The 21,496-nt window shown below is 33.8% G+C and overlaps 1 protein-coding gene across 3 annotated transcripts in view; it reads left to right on the top strand.

The window, feature by feature from the left end:
- The window catches only part of LOC145246616 (voltage-dependent calcium channel gamma-5 subunit-like), a 166,692-nt gene extending 146,478 nt beyond the window's left edge, over window positions 1–20,214 (top strand). For 2 of the 3 annotated variants that reach the window (XM_080108284.1, XM_080108283.1), the window contains exons 3-5: window positions 9,107–9,196; window positions 16,693–16,827; window positions 19,726–20,214. In XM_080108284.1, the coding sequence (XP_079964410.1) occupies window positions 9,107–9,196; window positions 16,693–16,827; window positions 19,726–20,030 (530 nt within the window). In that variant the 3' untranslated portion in view covers window positions 20,031–20,214. The remainder of the gene's footprint in view (window positions 1–9,106; window positions 9,197–16,692; window positions 16,828–19,725) is intronic. The other variant, XM_080108285.1, reaches the window with a different exon arrangement.
- The last annotated feature ends 1,282 nt before the right edge of the window (window positions 20,215–21,496 follow it).

The following is a 21,496-nucleotide window of genomic DNA, read 5'->3' as shown; positions in this document are numbered from 1 at the left end:
GAGAATAATATTAAATGTTTTAACACTTTGTTGTTACTGCACTGATTCTAGACAAAGATAATAGGCATTAAGAGGTTAATCTACTTACCTTGAAGCATTGTCTAGTGCGTATATAAAAGAAATCTAAATTAATAAAAGGCAATATAATGTGAGAGATGTAGTGGATCTACAAAAACTGAATATATATATATATATATATATATATATATATATATATATATAGTCATCCACATACAGTACTGTTTCGCTGTTTCACAGCTCATCAGTGCGGCTAGACAGGCAACTACCTCAAGCCAGGATTGAAACCCGACCGTTTGTACGGCAGTCAAGGCTCCTAACTATTACGCTATTAGGAAGTCTCGAAATAAAGACGAAACGTCGATGAACACATAATACGGTTTGTTCCTTTTTATTTTTCTCTCTCTCTCTCACTCTCTCTCTCTCTCTCTCTCTCTCTCTATATATATATATATATATATATATATATATATATATATATATATATATATAAAATATAGATAGATAGATAGATAGATAGATATATGCACATAAAGCATAAAGTTATGAACAGTACATAGGGCCCGAGCAAAGCTGGGCTGAACTGCTTCTAATTATATATATATATATATATATATATATATATATATATATATATATATATATATATATATATATATATATATAATTCTGTATCATCCGTTTAGTGGGCCAATGTTCGAACGTTCTGTTCACGTGTAAAAAGAAGTTTGCCATAGTCGCGAACGTTTTCGACTTCCATGAGTCGTCTTTGGGCCAGTGATGAATTAAAAAATTGCGTTTAGTGAATCTATTGAAAAATCGATTAAAACCGTTTAAAATCGTTAAAAACACAACCTCGATATTGAGCCTAATTGATGGTCGGTTTGTATAAACAAATATTCCATCCTCAGTTTTTTTTATCTAAATCTAGAAATATAGATTGTGTTCCTCTATATTCATAATTTAATTTTGGATATATAAGATGTTTATTTTTGTTTTCAAATTCCCCGTTATCGTTTATACATATAAGGTCGTCAATAAATCTCCTACAATCATGAATATTATATGTTCTGGATATATCATTTTTTTTATTTGTAATGACACATACATATACTCCAGTCTATGTAAATGAATATTTGCTAAAAATGGTGCAGGATCCAAACCCATTGGAATGTCCATAGTTTGTGGTAATATCTTATTTCCTATTTGAAAAATAACTTTCTTTAATAAGATGACTTATAAGGATTTTAAAATATCTTATTTTGTATATATGTATTTGTATATTTATGTGCGTGTGTATTATTTTTAAAATGCCTTTGGAAACACTAGTTTTGCTGTTTTTATTGTTACATAAGAAAGCTTTACATTTTAAAAAATCTACGTATTTACCTTTGCCACCTGCAAAAACTAGATCTACCGTATTATTTAATTCTTTTATAAGTTCTCCGTGTGAAAATTTTAGTATACATCGTACTAAAATCAGAAGTTGCTGTAGATTTTACTTTAATTATAGAATTTATGCTTTCTTATTTTTTCTTTTGCTGGATGTTGTTTACACTCCGGAATAAGTTTATATTACTATAGAATTTCCTTTTCTGATGGAAATTATTTATTTGATTTATAATTTATTTAAACACTTTAGATATAGCTTTACTTAAAGGTTTGGTAATGCATGTCTTTGAGGCTACAATAAACTTAGCGCTAACTGGATTTTTTTGTGCTTTTTAGGTATCTAGTACATACATGAATTTTTTTGTACGAATTAAGAATAATTCTATCTAAATTAATATTACTTAATTTATAGGTATCTGAAACTTTACTTATAATTCCTACTTCTAACAATAAACGTTGTATATAATATGTTTTACATATAAGAGCTATGTTCCGGTAGTCTCCTTCTCGGTTGAGTACAACATGATTGCCTTCAAATCCAATGTAAACAAGTTCTTGTTGAGCCGTTCCCATAAATAATCAAATTCTATCCAATTTACACCATTAATGATTACTACACTTCCACCTTGCATTCATTTATCTTCATCATCGAGTAGCTATCGGACCTTCATAAATGGTAACTCCCAAATAAAAATAAGACCTCGAGGAATCTATAAGATGTGTTAATTCAATCCACGCGAGGTTTAATTTTGATATTTAGTGACGAATTCGTTAACTGAATACAAATATAATTTTGTGAGATGTGAGTCAAATAAAAGTAGGGTTATGGATTAGTTAAGCCCGAAAATGCTATGTTACACAAAGGTGAAACAGAACGACCGACGGTAAAGACCTTTCCAAGAAATTGCAGGCAAAGAAGTTGGTTATCAAAATTCACTTCAGGTGTTTATATATTTTTTTAAACATCTGGTACCTTCGCTCGTAATCGATATTTAATTAAATAGATTTTAGTTATTCTATTAATTCGTTTTCTTCTGTCTTTTGGATCATTTCAACTCTTCTCTCAACTAAATGTCACAACAGTTGCCCCTCTCTCTCTCTCTCTCTCTCTCCCTCTCTCTCTCTCTCCCTCTCTCTCTTGTTTTCTCTATATCTATCTATCTATCTATCTATCTCTATCTCCCTCTCTTCCTCTCCTCTCTCTTTCTCTCTCTCGCCCTCATCTCTCTCTCTCTCTTTCTCTCTCTCTCTCTTTCTGACCTTCTTTCTGTATCTCTCTATATATTCTCTTTCCCTCTATCTCTATATTTCTTCCTCTCCCCCGCTCTCTCTCTCTCTCTCTCTCTCTCTCTTTCTGTGTGTGTGTGTGTGTGTGTGTGTCTCTGTCCATCTTTTTTGTGATTAAAAATTACTACAAACCTGTTTGTATGCAATCTATGAAGTTCCGTGTAGACAAGGAGTATGAAAAAAGAAAAAAATGGTCGCCTTTTCTCTTCATATGCTTGTAATGTTGTCACATGACATGAAAATGAGATGCTTTCAGTTGGATATTAAAAAAAAGTCTCATTTTTGAAAGACAGTGTTGATTTTGGATTTGGATGTCAGATTAGCAAGTGTTGTCAGAAGTGCGTTGTGTTCTAGAGTTGAGTTTTGGCAGTAGAGTATTTGGATTTGGAGTTGAGTTTTGGCAGTAGAGTATTTGGATTTGGAGTTGAGTTTTGGCAGTAGAGTATTTGGATTTGGAGTTGAGTTTTGGCAGTAGAGTATTTGGATTTGGAGTTGAGTTTTGGCAGTAGAGTATTTGGATTTGGAGTTGAGTTTTGGATAGCAGAACATTGAGATTTGGAGTAGAGCGTTTTTAACAGTAATGTGTCGAATTGAACATTTTTCCGTTCTCTTTCAGCCATTTCTCTCCTTTTCATTCCTTCCTCCCTTCCTTCCTTCCTCCCCTCTCTCTTTCTCTCTCTCTTTCTCTCTCTCCCTCTCTCCCCCCTCTCTCCCCCTCTTTCTCTCTCCCTCTTTCTTTCTCCCTCTTTCTTTCTCCCTCTCTCCCTCTCTCTCCCTCCCTCTCTCTCTGGCTTTTTTTATCGATTGGATTTATCTGAATCCCCTCTACCCTTTGCTTCAGACTATTAATGGCGTCGTGTCAGTGTGATTATTCTTTTGCTTTTATTTTATTTTATTTCTTTGGGTTTTTGTTTTTTCATAGTCAGATTTTATTTTTAATTTACTTATTTTATCACCAATTATCAAGACTAAGAACCACTCGAGGATAAGAGTTCATACCAGCCGAAAGACGAAGGAACCCTATGGAAGTACTACCTAATCAATGGTATGCACTGATTATTACTTATAAGGCGATGTATGACAATAGTTTGTAGAGGTTGAATTTGAAGGTGGCCCAGTTGTAATTAGCACGAACGCAGTCCCATTGTAATGTGTTCCACAGACGAGAGGCCAAAGATAGACAGATGGAGGAATAAATGAAAGAATTTTTCAATGTGGGAGCAAAACAGGTTCTTTCTTACAAATATGAAACACGTGTATTGAGTAGAGAGAGACTATTAACGTCTCTTCCGTGAAAAAAATGGTTGTAAAATAGAGAGGTCACCCCATTAGATTTAAAAATCGAATTTTTACTCACTCCCGCTTTCTTTCTCTCACATCTCTCTCTCTCTCTTTATATATATATATATATATATATATATATCTTTCTCTCTCAAGATAGAAAATAGTGTTATGTACAAAACTTCTTTCGATGTTACAGCAGTATTCCATCTTTGGATAAAGTAGTCCTAAAGTTCCTGTTCGTCTTATATCGTTGGAGGATAGTGTTATAAACCAAGGTCAGACGTGTGCAAATTGTTCACAGAAATTGTAGACTCTGTGGACAAAGCGACGAAGTAGCAAAACTATCTCATCATTCAATGTTGCATGATAATCCAAAAAATGATATAAAAATAGACATACTTAAAAAAAAAACACACAAGCATATTTGTACTTAAAATATAATTTACTAGCGGGCGGGTGAGAGGGCTTTGCCTGGGCGTAAAATACACTTAAATATGATATTTTAATTTGTCTAAATTTCGTATATATTATTATAGAGTTGTGATTTCAAAAGTAAAAAACAAAGTATTCCGGTGTCATCAGCTAGAATCGAAACCGAAAGCAAAACCGTAGCATTAAAAGCTGGTGACGTTTCCACTGTAATAACGTGACACGTATATGAACTGATTAAAAATAAAAAATAAACTAAGATGAATGTACAAAATGTATAACGATCTTTTCAATTTTGACCCATTTTTAACTCCTTAAAACTATTTTAACCGGCTAAAGACCCAATAAAAGACAGTCGATAAAAAATCCAATTATTTGAGGCCCTTGCGACTTTTAGTTTCGGAAAAGATAGATTTGAAAATATGGAGACGGACAGACAGACAGACAGACATATAGCCTTTTATATATTAGATTTGATTGAATAATACATAATAATAGATATATGCTTCAGCTGGTCACAAACCTAAAGTGTGTATTTATCCCTGATAATCACTATTATGCTCTCTGTCTGCCTCCCTTTTGCATATATACGGTGTATTTCTCATCTTGTCTGTATCCATTTACGGTAGCCACAAACGTATACATATCTACATATCTAAATAATACAATAATAAATTTAAGGCTCCCCAAATTCATACGAGGATCTGGATAAAGTACTAGGTAAAATGCAGCTGTAATTGAATTTTGGAAGTAGGAGGTTCAATCCTCAGTGACGGCGATATTTGGAAAACAATTGTGAATTACTTAGGACTTTTACCCGGCCATAGCTGACGGAACGAGAGCATGCTACCCGCGTGGATTAAATAAAGGGTTCTGTTCGAAAATGTGTGCATAATCCTGGGTTCGACAAAATACACCTGGAGATAATCGGAGGTTACATCGACCGAAATGTTGTACGAATAAAACTCAAGATGGGAACAGTGGTCGGACGAATCCAAATAATATAAAATGAAAATTTAATGGATGAGACCGGTCACAGACCACCAAACAGTCAGCATGACCTTCTTTTGGTGCAACTCTGACTTCTGAAAGTGTCGTGGAGCTTGGTCGATGTCTTACCACTGAGCTGAGCGTCGCCGGTTGTCATTAAAAAAAACCCACACTTTTCAACGCAAGTCACAACCAGATCGAGAAACAGGTAGATCTTGTTGCGTAAAAGAGGGAAGATGGCATTTCATAACGGCGTTACTTTTGGTCGTCGTACAATTTGTAAGGCACCCATTATCAAGTTATGTTTTGTCTTTCTAATCTCTCTCAAGTGGTTGTAAATCGTCGTATACGTTACGTCTACTTTAAAAGCGAGTTCTCGAAAAGTTGTGCGTGGATTGGCTTCAACTAAGGCTCTTAATAAATCGTTGTCAATATCCGATAGCCGACCACTACGCTCATCATCTTCAAGAGTCTTGTTGCCGCTACGAAATTTCTTAAACCACCATTGTGTTGTACGTTCAGTAGCCAAACACTTCATTGATATCACGAGCTATTTCAACAGCTTTTCAGCCTAGCTTGAATTGAAAAAAGAAAAATATGCGAATTACTTTTTTTTATTCAATTTTCACCACAAACAGGGCACAGTGCCACTTTGAAGTAGGGGGTACTATCGGGGACAAAAGTTGCAGGGGTATTATGAAGGGAGATGAGTAGCAAGATATCTGTTCACATTATACTTGAACTTCTGCATGTCAGTACAGTTGGGAAAGCAGAATCCCGGAACGGAGTTCCAAAGTCTTACAGTTCTGAGGAAGAAACTATTGGAGTAGAAGGCTTTCTTACACCTAGGGATCTCTACTGTGAAAAGGGTGGGATTTAGCTGCTTGTCGGCTTTTTCGGGGGTATTCACGTCGAGGGGGTACAAGTGCTTGTAGTTCGTCAGAGCATGCACCATTAAAGTACTTGTAGAACAGGCAGAGGGATGCAACATTTCGTCGATGGGACAGAGACTTATGCTTAGATGACAGTTCAGGACCTATCAGGTTGCGACTCTCTTTTGAACCCTGTCCAGGAGTGAAAGACAAGTAGCAGATGCACCAGACCAAATATGACAACAATACTCCATACATGGGCGAATGGTGGCCTTATAGAGGTATAGGATACTTTCAGACGTAAGGAGCTTTCTAGCACGGTAGAGAGAGCCAACCTATTCACAGCAGCCTTGGCAATGCTCTCAATGTATCTATTCCAGTTCATGTTCCCTGTAAACGTAAGGCTGGGGAGTTTAAAGGAAATACTTTAAGGTAATGTGTTCTTCGTCATTGCTATTGGGGGTAGATAAGGTTTTTTATAATTATTGAAGGAAACAAGCTTAGTCTTGGCAGCATTAAATGTGACCATCCATTTTTGTCCCCATTCCATTACAGATTAGAGGACATCTTCTAGTGTTTCTGCCATTTCCTTAGGTATGTGTTCATTTATTTTCCTGTTATAGAGAGTACTGTCGTCAGCAAATATACCCATCTCAGAAACAATTTTATAAGGGAGGTGATTTATGAATATCAGGAATAATAAAGGTCCAAAGATAGTCGCCTGAGGTACTCCCGCATTTGTATCATATAGTTTAAAAGTACGACCTCGAGAACAACCTGAATTTTTCTCTTACTTAAGAAGGATTTAATTACATTATGTATTCTTTCAGCGATATCATATGATCTAATTTTCCTTAGAAGGCCATCGTTTCATACCCTGTCAAAAGCCTTAGATATATCGAGGGCTATCACTCTATCCCCTTCTGTTTTGTCCAGTGAACGGTATATACGTTCAGAGATTGCTGTTATGATATCTGCTGTGGAATGGGCTTGCTTAAATCCATATTGTTTGTCGGTCAGGAGTTTAGCATCTGTAAGGTGATGGACTATAGCTTGATTAATTAAGGACTCAAATATTTTGGCAAAAAGCAGGAGAAGGCTAATGGGGCGATAATTTAATTGGTCAGTTCTTTCGCCAGAATTCTTGAAAACGTGTACCACAGAAGGAGTTTTCCAGCACTCAGGAAACCAAGATTCGTTAAGATATTTGTTGTAAAGTTTGGAGAGAACTGGAGCAACCTCCGCGGAGCATTTTTTTAATAGCACTGCCGGGATGAGATCGGGTCCACATGCTGTTGAGGTCTCTAGGTTTTTTTTAATGATACCATGTACCTGAGAAGGGTGATTTTCAAATCATCTAGTGTGGCGTCTGTCTGCAAACGAAAGTCAGGGAGGGAGGTATGTGCCGGGTCCAATGAGGAGTTTGAGGCCAATCGATTGGCAAGCAGGTTACCCTTCTCGGTTGCCGTGCAATCAGTCTCATTATTGTTTGATAGTGGGGGAATCGTTGACTGCCCATTATTTACTACACTGTTGTAGATTTTCCAAAATTTGCTTTTTTTTCATCTTGTATTCAACGCTTATTTTAAAACGATTGTAATTTAAACGATTTGATGAAGCGAAAAAGGTTGTTTAAAATGATATATAAAGTAAAGGTATTATAACGAAAACTTATTTGAAAATACATCATTTGAAATCAAATTTTAAAATTCCGCAAGTACTTTCTTGTTAACCTAATATGAAACGGAACTTTTATTTTAAAACATGTAACGGAACTTTTATTTTAAAACATGTAACGGAATTTTTTTTATTTTAAAACATGTCTGAACGAGTAAACTAACTTCATGTAATAAACACGTTTTAATCAAAACATCCTTAATGCTCTTCTTGATCGTGATGTTGAACTCTTAATATAGGTATATACGGCATAATCATGTTGACATACCGATTCCAGCTGGATCACCAAAATTAAGCAACGTTAAACCATGTCAGTACTAAATGGGTGACCATTAGGGACTTCCAGGTGGTGTATGTGCTCTCAGCTTATCTCGACAGTGTTTCCAGTCGTCCTTGCCACTGAACTCAGACAGTGACGATTCAGGAAAAGTTAGTTGAAGATTGGGCAACCTTGTCTCATAATTACATGCGTAGCTGCCCCTACAGGGGTATCCTTTGTCTTTTGAGACTGAACACAAGCATCGAATATAGGTATTCCCTTCGATAAAAAAAATGTATTCGAGACACGTAAAGTACGTCATAAAACTTTGTAGATTCTAGTTCTATGGGTAACATTACTATTTATTTTAGTGAATCTTGAGAACCCATTTTTATGGAAATCGCTCCAGACAATTTATGAAACCACTTGATGTAAGGAGCTAAAACGAAATGCTACAAAAACTTGCCAACGATAAGTGTTAGACGGAATAGATTTTGAAATCAGCAATTTTCCCCTCTTTGTCACAAACATCGCTTATGGAATGTGAGAACTAAAGAACAAAATAAGAAAAGCGAAAGTTGCGCCGCTGCCGATAGTAAACCCAAGATCCACTTTCTAATACTAGCTGCTGCTCTGAACACATTCTTCGTTCATGCATATAATTTATGGGAAGTTATCAGGCGTTAAAAAAAAAACAAATAAAAAAAGAAAGAAAGAAAGAAAACACCAAAGAGTGTCTCATTTCACCCCAGTCCACCCTATTCTTCATAACAACAGGTTGAAAGGGATTATTATATAAGATAGCCAAAGAGACATAATCGATAAATATTTTTTTAATAGCATCACAATCGCCACCACCATTTTGCTGAACATATTGTATACGTTTTGTTTATTTTAGTGAATCAAACTGCCGATTGCCACACGATTGAAAGCATAGAAGGCGATCTTCAGGCGATCCTAAATAAAACGATAGCGGATTTCGTTTCAAGTAAGTCCTTTAAAGAATATTTCATATCTGTTAAAAAAAAAAAAAGGTAATATGTTGAGCTGATTTTTTCTTATCTTTTACGAGGGGCATTCCAAAAATCATGCTTCCTACTTTTATTCTGCCTGAATGGATGGGAGGGGATTGAAAATTGGCCAATGGACACGAACATTAAGCCGTTCATGCATCTATTGCAAAAATGTCTGAAAATGCGTTAATGACCTGAAAGTTTCATTTCTCCGTTGCAGATATTGACGGTGTGAGATTCTAAAAATGCAATCCCTGTCATGAACGTGCAGGGATGCGTCAAAGAATTATTGGCAAAAGTGCATTGAGAATGATGGTGACTATGTAGAAAAATAAATGATGGGAGCACAAAAGGTTGCTCGTTTTAATGGTGTCACTTCTGTCTCCTTAGTTCTTCAGCTTTTTGAGTTAAAAAAAAATACGAGACTTTACATTTGGAATTACCCTCGTATTTGTTATATTTTTATTATTTATTTATTTTTATTGGTGTACTTAGTTGATGTTTTTTTGGTGTTTTGCTTTTCCATTCGTGGAAATATTTTTACGCAAACTGGAATGGCTAACATCAAGGTAGTATGTCGGTTCCACGTCTGCATAAAACCAACATCATGATTGGTCAATGGACACGAACACAAAGTCGTTCATCTATGTTGACGCCCTCATTTTATCATATCAAGATACTTTTGATGCGGGAGAAGCAAACCTCAACTCAGCTTTAGAGTAGCTGCTCTTCTATTGTAACTTCCAAATTCAATATCTATATATATATATATATATATATATATATATATATATATATATATATATATATATATATATATACAGTAGAAATGGTAATTAATAAAAACCTGAAGAAAGTGCTCAATGCTCAATACTGTTGTAGAGCCAATATGCGTTTTATTTTTTATTACCGTTTTTTTTCTGTTCAGTTACATTATTGTTTCAGCTACGCGACCGTTTTTTTTTTTGGCCATTATGTAGCCTGAGGCTACATAACGGCCAAAAACCGGTCGCGTAGCTGAAACAATAACTATTAGTTTAAAAAGGTAGCCATTACAATATTGTTTCGTATTGTGTTTCGAAGTCATGAGTATGACCATAAAGTTCGAAACGAGAAGGAACGGCAGAGCGTGTCGGTTTACATGAACCATGTAAGTTATACAAAATGGTGTTTTTATAAGTTTTTTAAGGTAAACATCTGATGAGTACGTGACTAAATATGTAGCAATAATATAATTTTGAAGACTTTTAGTCGCAATACGAAACAATATTGTAATGTCCACAAATCTGGGAAGAAAGAGAAAAAGTGTTGCCGGTTTAACCTTTTATAAACTCCGTCACGTGACTGAAAGCTGACTTCTAATTGGACAAGACAGGAAGGAAGTGTTTTCAAAATCACCAGCTACGAGAATTCGCTTCTGTTTATGTTTGATCTAATTTTGTCTTCTCTCAATACCTCCTTGTTTGGATTAGTTTTCGAAAGGAAATCGAAGTTATCGAAATAAAAGAAAGGTTCTTTTATGTGTGTCTGTCTGTTACAATTATTAGAATTAGAAAATATGAAGTAGTGACGATTTTGAATATGTTCGTCTGTGACAGTTGCTTGTAAAATCGGCTTTTGTCAACACTAGGCTTGTTGCTATGACCATAATCAACTTTGTTCCGTAGAATTGTATAAAAATTTATTTAAATTTGAACTATTCCAGTGAAACTTGAAGTCGTTAAGTTGTTGCTGCTCGTTATTACACATCTGTGACAAATTGCATTGTGATGTGGATTACTCAAAATACAGTTTGGATCATTTTACCACACTGCTATCAAAGACATTCACTTCGGATTTTACCATGCAATTTGGATGGGAATTTTTATATCCTTTTCATTAACTTCCCTTACTCTATGACATTTAAATACTTAAACAATTTTTAATTGTGATTTTCCATGTCTCACCGACTTTAGCAAATAAGGTGTAAACCATTATAATTATTTGCTAATATTTTCTCCTCTGAAGAGATGGTAGACATCGCAATCCCATAGGATAAGGAGTTATAATATTTCAAATGTATTCTTTGTCTTACATAGAATAATAAAACTCTTTTGATTTGATATTCAAACATTTCACGTCATAATTTTTTTAATTCATTGAATCACTAAAATTTGATATATATATATATATATATATATATATATATATATATATATATATATATATATTATTATTATTATTATTATTATCATTATTGGTAGTAGGAAGGTAGGCTCGAACCCGTATGCGAAGGAAAAAAAGAACGGGGGAAAAACGTGACGTCTTTGCTGTTACGACCACCGGCAAACCTGAAGTGATGTAGGTTTAAATTATAGCTAGACAATCAAAAAGAGGGGATGACTTTCGAAAATATCGGCGAAAAAAGCGACCCCTCCCTGTAGAAAAGTGCCCAGTTGAGTGAGGAAATAAATGTTTTTAGCCAATTTTTCGGTATTTGTCGTCTGAAGGGTCGAGCTTCAAAACGACACAAATCTTGTGAAAAGTCGTCGCCTCTGTCAAAAGTTTAGGCAGACATGCAAACAGACATACGTACACTTATATATTGGTAGCTCAAACTTTCGACCCAAATCGATTAAAAAGCTTGCCCTATCTCTGAATACCCTTTATGTAAAATTTCAAATGTTTAGACCAGAAATTGTCTGAGTAATTTGGTAGAGACCACAGAGGTCAATTTTTTTTTAATTTTGACCCCTGTTATGATCCCTTAACATTTATTGTTTTGGACTCAAATCAAGTTATTAAGTTAGATCCATGCCCAAGGAACCTATATCTAATATTTCAAGTGTTTAGACCCAAAATTGGCGGAGGAGTTTGGTTGAGTTCTCAAAGGTCAAATCGTTGAACTTTGACCCCTTAACAGCCAAATTTCTGGCCAAACATGGATTACAAAGATTTTTCCATATCTCAGTACCCTGTACATCAAATTTCGAGTCTGTAGACTGAAAATTGACAGAGTTATTGTGTCGGGAAATGTACGCAGAGAGAGAGACACACACACACACACTTTCACTTTTATATATATATATATATATATGTGTGTGTGTGTGTGTGTGTGTGTGTGTGTGTGTGTGTGTGTGTGTGTGTGTGTGTGTATAAGACACAAGAAAAAAAGAGCGCTTTCTTCGTGTACGAAAACACATTAATACTGGATTTCCGCTGTTTTCATGCTGACTTTTTCTATTACTATCTCCCTGCATAAACGCTCACCTCGGATATTTAAACAAACTAAAAAAAATAAGTACACCTGACGCCATTAAACCCACGTGGTGTAAATATCCGTAACAATAAAGTAATCTTCCTGCATAAACCCCAAAGAGTGTTTCAAAAGTAAAATGAGTCAACTTGACAACATTGCATTACATGGTGTAAATACTCTCTGTGACAAGAAACATTCCCGTCGCAAATTTATCAGACACACAAAAATTTTAACTGAAAAGCAACTATTTTTTTTTTTTTTTTTCACATAAAAAATAAGCAAATTCGTTGCTTGGGACTAGCATTCAAAATAACTTTCACAGGACAGCTCGAAACAAAGAAAAAACATTTTTTTCTTTCACTGGACGTTTTTAACGAAATAATATATATATATATATATATATATATATATATATATATATATATATATATATATATATATATATATATAACTACTTCATTTACTCACATAAATTAATATACGAAAGTATAGATTTATGTGTAAACTTTAAGTATTTACTTCAAAAATGTTCAATACGTAGGTAGAGCTAGTTAGTAATTTATAAAATATAATATATATTTTATAAATTACTATATATATATATATATATATATATATATATATATATATATATATATATATATATATATATATATATGTATATATAAATTAATTGTAGTGATTCAATGAATTTCAAAAAACCCTTTTTGAAATGAAGTGTTTGCGTTTCATATAAAAGATTTTTATTATTCTAATCAAGACAAAGAATACTTTAGAAATTTCTTATGAGAATCATCAGAGATTAGCAGAGAGTGTGGCCGAGGATCCATATCTGTAAGAAGGAGATCAAGTCAAATTGGGGTCTCTCGATCATCTCTTCACAAAATGCTTCATGAAGAGGGCAAATTTCCATATAAAATTCAATTGGTGCAAGAGCTTCAGCCAAATGATCCGGAAAAAAAGCCTGGAATACGCCATGCAATTCTAAGATTTGTCCAATTGGGATCCAAACTTTCTTAAAGACTTCATTATGTCCGATGAGGCCCATTTTCATCTGAATTAGTTCATAAATAAGCAAAATTGCAGGATTTGGGGATCAGAAAATCCCCACGCAACAGTACAACGGCAATTATACCCTCAGAAATGTGCAGTATGGTTTGGAGTAACGGCGGATGAAGTAATCGGAATTGGTAGACATTTGAGTAACATCATTTTTCATAACTAAAATTAGAACTTGTGTAAAACATACCCTAGATTAAGTTGTGCAAATAAAATTAGAATAAGTAGATTATGATATCTTACCTTATCTCAACAAATGACGGAGAGGCTCATCTACCTACATATGAAAATTGGTAAGCATAACTTAAATATTGAGGAAGTTAAGCAAATTTAAAATCCATCAGCTTCTTTTGGGACACCGTGTAGTAATATACCGCCTAAATGAAAACAAGGTGGCATTTTAATGGGAAGTAACTCTTGTTCGTGTATTGTTTGCCTCAGATAATTTTAGAAGAGTTACGGGCCATTGCATTTATTTTGGGACGTGAGTTGCACAACGCTCATCATTTAATGCTCAGTATTTTCTCTTTTTTTTTTTTTTTTTTTTTTACAAAGGGATAACCACATATAGGGTCAGAGGCCACTTGAGGGGTGCTTTTTTTATACAAGGTCATTGTGCAGAGGGAGACAATTCCATTTTACTAAGAGATTCGTTCATTTTTTTCATCTCATAATTTAGGACGCTACTACTAACGATATTTTTATTAAATCAAAACATTAAAAAAAAAAAATTTAAGTTGCAACGAATTTTTTTAATCTAACAAAGTTGCTAACATTAATAATACAAAACGTAGTATTTATGCGACTATTAAGAGAATCGTTTCTGTTTTCATATCACAATTTACGACGCTAAAACCAACGATATTTTCATGAGATGAAAACATTTGAAAAAGAAAGTTGCGGCAACTTTTCTATTTTTTTTTTTTTTTCAACTACATTTTTATTTAAAAAAAGTAAATATTATGGTGAGGTTCTATAAAAAAAAATTTAGTCTTTGAGCTTTAAACCCAAAGAATTAAAGCATTACAAAAGAAATGGAATTTTTACAACTACGTTTTTTTTTTGTTTTTTTTTTTAAATTAACAAAACTATTTATGGTAAGATTTTGTAATGTTAAAACTAGATGTTTGCATTATTATTCATCGGACATGGTGTTGTTATTAATATTATAACCTTTATTACAGTAAAAAAAAAAAAAAAAAAAAAAGTCGCCACAGCTTTAAAAAAAACAGTTTCAGCCATGTTTTATTAAAAAGTTTGTTTGCTAAAATCACAATTTCCTCTTCAAGTATCGTTGCATTTTTCTTCATTTTCGCAAAAAATCTTATCATAACATTTATTTGTTAATTTAAAAAGTAAAAAAAAAAAAAAAAAAAAAAAACGTAGTCGTAAAAATTCCATTTCTTTTGTAATGTTTTAATTCTTTGGGTGTTAAGATTAAAGAATTTTTTTTATCGAACCTTACCATAATATTTACTTTTTAATAAAAATGTAGTTGAAAAAAAAAAGAAAAGAAAAAGTTGCCACAAGTTTCTTTTTCAAATGTTTTCATCTAATGAAATATCGTTGGTTTTAGCGTCGTAAATTGTGATATGAAAACAAAAACGATTCTCTTAATAGTCGCATAAAGACTACGTTTTGCATTATTAATGTTAGCAACTTTGTTAGATTAAAAAAAAAACGCCGCAGTTTTCTTTTATTTAATGTGTTGACTTAATAAAAAAATATCGTTGGTTTTAGCATCCTGAGATGAAACGCTACTACAGAACACCGACCACTCTAATTTTTTTTTTTTTTATAGGTAATTGAGGTCGCTGACAACGAATCTGATAGTCAAACTTGGGGCAAATTTACCGTTTGCATGGTATTTACCCCTGAACCCACGAACTACTTTTCACCATTTTGCAGCTTCCGTTTATGCTACGCGCATGCACGCTGTAGCATAAACGACGGCTTCACCAAACAAACTACGTTGGGGGGGGGGTCCAGGACATAGAATTTTCTCATTTTCAAAAATATGTTATAGCACTTTTTGGGTGGAAAATTTAAAATTAGCTGAAAAAGAAATAAAACAAGAAAAGGAAAGCACTCCAAGTTGGAGTAGGGGGGGGGGTAATTTATCTTTTTTTTTTTTTTTTTTTTTTTTTTACCTGGAACATAGAATTTTTAAATTTTCAAAAAGTAACGCACCGACATTTACCAATTAGAACACCATTTAACATTTTCCGAAGATTTTACTGTGTACATTGGGGGCGCGAGCGGGGGGGGGGGAGCGGATGTGATGTTGGGGCGCGCGCCCCAACATCACATCCGCCCCCCCCCGAGATGAAAAAATAATTTCTCTACAACTATCGTTGCATTTTTATTTTTTGTAATGTAGTCGAAAAAAAACAAACTTTGACATGAAAACAAAAACGTTTCTCTTAATAGTCGCATAAAAACTACGTTTTGTATTAATAATGTTATCAACTTTGTTCGATTTTTAAAAATTCGTCGCAGTTTTTTTTATGATATGAAAATATCGATTCGTTGCTATAATTTGTGCTTGTTAAGATATAGTCCACAAATCGATTTTTATAATGTATCGTATAAAGCAAAACAATCTTACGTACTAAATTATCATGTCGAAAATAGTGATCTATCCAAGAATTACGAAAATTTGTCGAGTAGAACAACTGCTATTGTGTTCTTAGTAAAAAAAAAAAAGTTTATCGCTATAGAAAACAAATATTGCAGCCATGACACTAGTAATCTAAAATATTCCTTTCAAAGTTATGTCCCCTTGCGTATAAGCCTCTTACCGCCTACGTGTAAGAAAAATGCGATTTTACTCAATTTTCCGTAAAAATTATTTTGATTAGAAATAAATTTACGATTTTTCGCAATTTTTGGATATATTACTATTTTCGGGAGGACAATTAAGTGCGTAATATTGTTTTTGCTTAAAACAACATATTTAGAAAAATCGATCCGTCGATTGTATCATAAAAAGCACCCTATAATTTAATAGGTTGATATGAAAAAAAAAAAAAAATTCACACTTTCACTATAGAAGTATGTCACGTCCCCGTCCTGTTGTACTTATGAATTGGCCTAAAGATAGCTTAGTGTTATGAGCCCTGCTAAACACAGGTAACTCCACTATTATTTATGTTTCTTCTATTTCCCTTGCAGTATCTGTCAACGCTACATGTGCTTTTCCAGTCGCAACGCTTCTGATTGTTTTTCTTTCGGCCATCGTCACCATCGTCAGCCATATTCGACAAGAAAGGCATATTCTTCTCGCATCCATCTTATTTGTTATAGCAGGTAAACATCTACGGTATGCCTATACTTATCTATATCTGCAGTGTGGAATGATAAAATTGTCGCCCTAGAAAAGACGACATGATTCCATTTCTGTTTCATGAAAACCGGTTTTCTTTTTATGTTGCAGACCATCTCCCTAGTTGGCCGGTTGTGTACAAATCCCAAGAGCGATAGGAGCTTTCTATCATGTCTGAAAGTGACACAATGTACAACGAGCGGGATCGTAGATGCACCGCTGTACATGACAACAGGACCATTTCCAGCACCCTCAAAATGCAAATCTGGGCGGTTCAATGCTTGAATGTACAGCTCAACGCATTGGACAAGCCACGGTTATGGTATTTGGGGTGATTCTGAGTGACGGTCACATAATGCCACCTCACATCTTCGAAGTCAGCTTAAAAGTCAACACAAAGTGTACCTGGATGTGCTTGTGGAATCAGGTGGCCGTTGGCAGACGCTGGGTGTGACAGCAGGACTCGACGGTGGCCCGCAAATCCAAAGAGACCCAGGCTTGGCTTCAGAAGGAGTGCTATGACTTTGTACGCTTCTCTCACTGGCTACTCTCCTCCCTCGACCTGAACCCGCAGTAACTACTTCGTTTGATTATACGTCGAGAACATCACCAACATGACCTCCCATAACACCAAAGCCAACCTGATTCCCGTCATCTGCCGAGTATTCGCAGAGTTTCCGCCGGCGCTTGTGGAAAAGACATGCTCCCAGTTCCGGACCTGTATCGAGGCGGCTACATTCAATAGATACCAGCTCTACTACATAATCAAGTTACCTAAATTGATTTTTTTCAATAAAAGTTTTAAAATAAAGTTGTAATGTTGTTTTATTTAGGGCGACTTTATCGTTCCACTCTGTACTTGTTCGACACGCACGTAAGTTTAAACGATTTTTAACTGAATACATGATTTATAAATTTCAAGAAATTAACATGGCATAGCTTTAAAAAATACATTTTTAACTGAGTGACCATTTTGATAAGAACAAAGGAAGATAGAAAAAGCGAGGAGTGAAATCACTAATCAGACCTCCACTGGATATGTGCAAAAGAGACTGGGGCCTTGGGGAGGCTTATTGCCACTCAAATTATAATGAAGACCAATGATTATTGCCAGTCAGAATTTAATGACAAACGACTTTTGTGATAAACTAAATTCATTTGCAAAGGTCATGGAAAACAGTGAACAATACTGGTAATCTCGAGAGACTTGTTCACCAGACTCCATGGAAAACCACCAGTTATTGTCAGTGAGCAATCTCTGATGCGTGAGAACTCCTATTGAGTACAATAATAAAGAAAAATACCAACAACAATAATAAAAATAACAACAACAATAATAAAAATAACAACAATAATAAAAATAACAACAATAATAAAAATAACAACAATAATAAAAATAACAACAATAATAAAAATAACAACAACAATAATAAAAATAACAACAATAATAAAAATAACAACAATAATAAAAATAACAACAATAATAAAAATAACAAGAAGAATAATAAAAATAACAACAACAATAATAAAAATAACAACAAGAATAATAAAAATAACAAGAATAATAAAAATAACAACAAGAATAATAAAAATAACAACAAGAATAATAAAAATAACAACAAGAATAATAAAAATAACAACAACAATAATAAAAATAACAACAATAATAAAAATAACAACAATAATAAAAATAACAACAATAATAATAAAAATAACAACAACAATAATAAAAATAACAACAATAATAATAAAAATAACAAGACCGGTCGTCATTACCAACGAGAAATCAATGGTAAGCGACTACAGTGATAACACAAATTAATTTGGAAATGTTATCAAAACAGGCGAAGAGTACTGGAAATTTGGGGAGACTTGTTATCACTCAGAGTCCAGGGAACACCACAGGTGTGTTCTCAAAGAGAAATCTTTGATGACGACCTGTGTGAAAACTCTTAATGAGTAATAATGTATATTGCCGTGGTTCTATATAACTTAGAGTGGGTATGTATAAACGAGGTAACCAACCGTATATATGTTATATAGTTGACCATGTAATGTTCGTTACGTGTGAATGTACATTTAATCACCGGTTTTTGATGGGACAAGAATATACATAAATACCTTTAAAACACTAAGGACAAATAACGCTTATTTAAGGTGTCAACATCTGGCCAATCGGGAACATACCTGGTACATCTTTGGTCTTGTTTGACAGAAAGCTGCAATGGAAATTCTTCCCAAGAAATGACAGAACCTCAGGTTTTATTTTCGGCAACTTTTTATTCCAGAGTGTTTTTCTTTTGGAAAGTTGCAACGCTGATTCTGACTATCGCCATTTCTGACCCCTACTTGGAGCGATCTTAATCTAAAGACAATCTCTATTCCTCTCTCGGCTCCGACTGATTCTTTGTTTGTATATTTTCAAAGTAATCCTTGCTATGACGTAATTCAACTCACACCTCTTAACATGTGACTTTAAATCACGTTTTTCTATCTGTTAGAAACATATTTTCTTTATCATCGCATTCTTTTCTTGATTATTCTAAGTTCACCTAGAAATTTTAGTAAACATTCCTTCTTTGAAAACATTCTCTCTACATATCTCTTTCTACAGAACAGATAACAATAATAATGCTCATTATCTAGCATTTTGCTTTTTAATTATAATAATAATATTCTCACTATCAGCAAGGCAATCCGATGTTGCCCCGGAGTAATCTAGCAATAATAATAATAGGAAAACTTATTTTCACTTTTTCATTCGTCTTTCTTGCTTTTCGTCACACTTCTCCCCAAATACATTGTGCCATCGTAATGGTCTTCTAAAAATTATCTATTTATAATGTAAAGATGCCTCAACAATCTTCCATCCTCTTTTTCAGGACTCGCAATGATCGTGGGATTGATCTTGTTTATTTCGGCAGTCAACGATGAAGTGGCTCCGTTGCCAGGAGCGAAACTCAAGAATCCGACAATACGTTATTGGTATTCATGGTCGTTTCTACTGGCTTGTAGCAGCTTTTTCTTGGCCGAAGGGACCGGTGTGACTGGCATCTATCTCTTCTTTAAAGAAAATTCTAGCCTGGATGACATGATTCATATAATTCCGGGCCTGGAAGACATCATACCGGATGATTTACGTAAAGAGCCGAACTTGGGTTACACAAATTTCCACGTTATTTCTTGAATCTGACACAAATGTTTGGGATTTTGAGTTGGAAAAAAATAGGTTCCGCTAAATTTGGTACCAGTTTTAAAATACTCTGCAATCCGCCTTAAGAATACCCGTTCCAGGATGGGTAAAATTCAGAAGAGTTTTGCACCACTATTATGTCACGTGATGAAGAATAAAATCAAGGTATATAACGATACTAAATCTTATGTCTAGAATCTTTATTCTAATTTTGATCATATATATAAACACACACACACACACACACACACACACACACACACACACACATACATATATATATATATATATATATATATATATGTGTGTGTGTGTGTGTGTGTGTGTGTGTATGTGTGTGTGTGTGTGTGTGTGGAGAGAGAGAAAGAGAGTTATAGAGAGATGGAGAGAAAGGGAGTATCAATAAAACAAGAAAACGACTCCATAAAAATATATACTAATGTATACAGGTTTATTCATTTATTCAATAAGGATGATACATCAATTAGGGGTGTAGGATAAGTAAGAAAACTCTTTATACCATGGTATTTCGAAATCTAATACTTCTCATCAGAAAAGACGAGAAAATGCTAGGTAACATAGTAGAGATGCGACGTCGAGCAATAGCAACATTAAGAGCGAAATAATTGTGCAGTGAGAGATAAAATATGGAGATGTTAGCGGAGGGAATGGGAGGATTAAGTGACCTTTGTGATATACGAGGAATATAGCTTCTATAACAATCGTTTTTATTTAGAAGCTCAATATATGTTAAGTATAACATGAGAGCATATATAAAAGAATAACAGTTTAGTTTTATTCCCAGATTAAATATTCATGTTTATGCAAAACAGCTCCAGCATGTTAAAATTCGGTACGTTTTTTGCAGATCCGTTTCGCTATGCAGAAACAAGCAGTTATTATTACATCAATACGACCTCTTTTTGTGTATATACTCTTAAGACAAACTAGAAATTATTTTCTAATATAGAAAAATGTATGAGTGTTATGCTACAATATATATATATATATATATATAAAGTTTTGAAAATATATATGGCAATTAAGCTATACAGAATCTTCCGTGTTTTAGCCTCATGAGGATTCGTCAGGCTATTTCCATACCTTGATGAATCCTCATTAGGATGAAACATAGAAGATTTGTGTAGCTTAATTGCCATATACTTTTTCATAACTTACTACATAGCTCTACTCGTGTATTGAGCACTATTGAAGTAATTATTAAAAATGGATACATGAATTCTGATGTAGGTATAGGAAATACTGAAATAATTATATATATATATATATATATATATATATATATATATATATATATATATATATATTTGTATATTCTACAGTTTAATAGATGTCATCTATTAAACTGTAGAATAGAAATAGCAAATAACTGTGTTCACAAAATACAATTTACTCTAGGATAGCGATACAAAGTAGTTTTAAAACTAACAAGAACAATA

The sequence above is a fragment of the Euprymna scolopes genome, chromosome 24 (assembly GCF_053919585.1).
Source record: "Euprymna scolopes isolate OS-2025 chromosome 24, ASM5391958v1, whole genome shotgun sequence".
Classification (NCBI taxonomy): Eukaryota; Metazoa; Mollusca; class Cephalopoda; order Sepiida; family Sepiolidae; genus Euprymna; species Euprymna scolopes.
The sequence above is the reverse complement of the archived record's forward strand: the minus strand, read 5'-3'. Positions and strand labels throughout refer to the sequence as shown.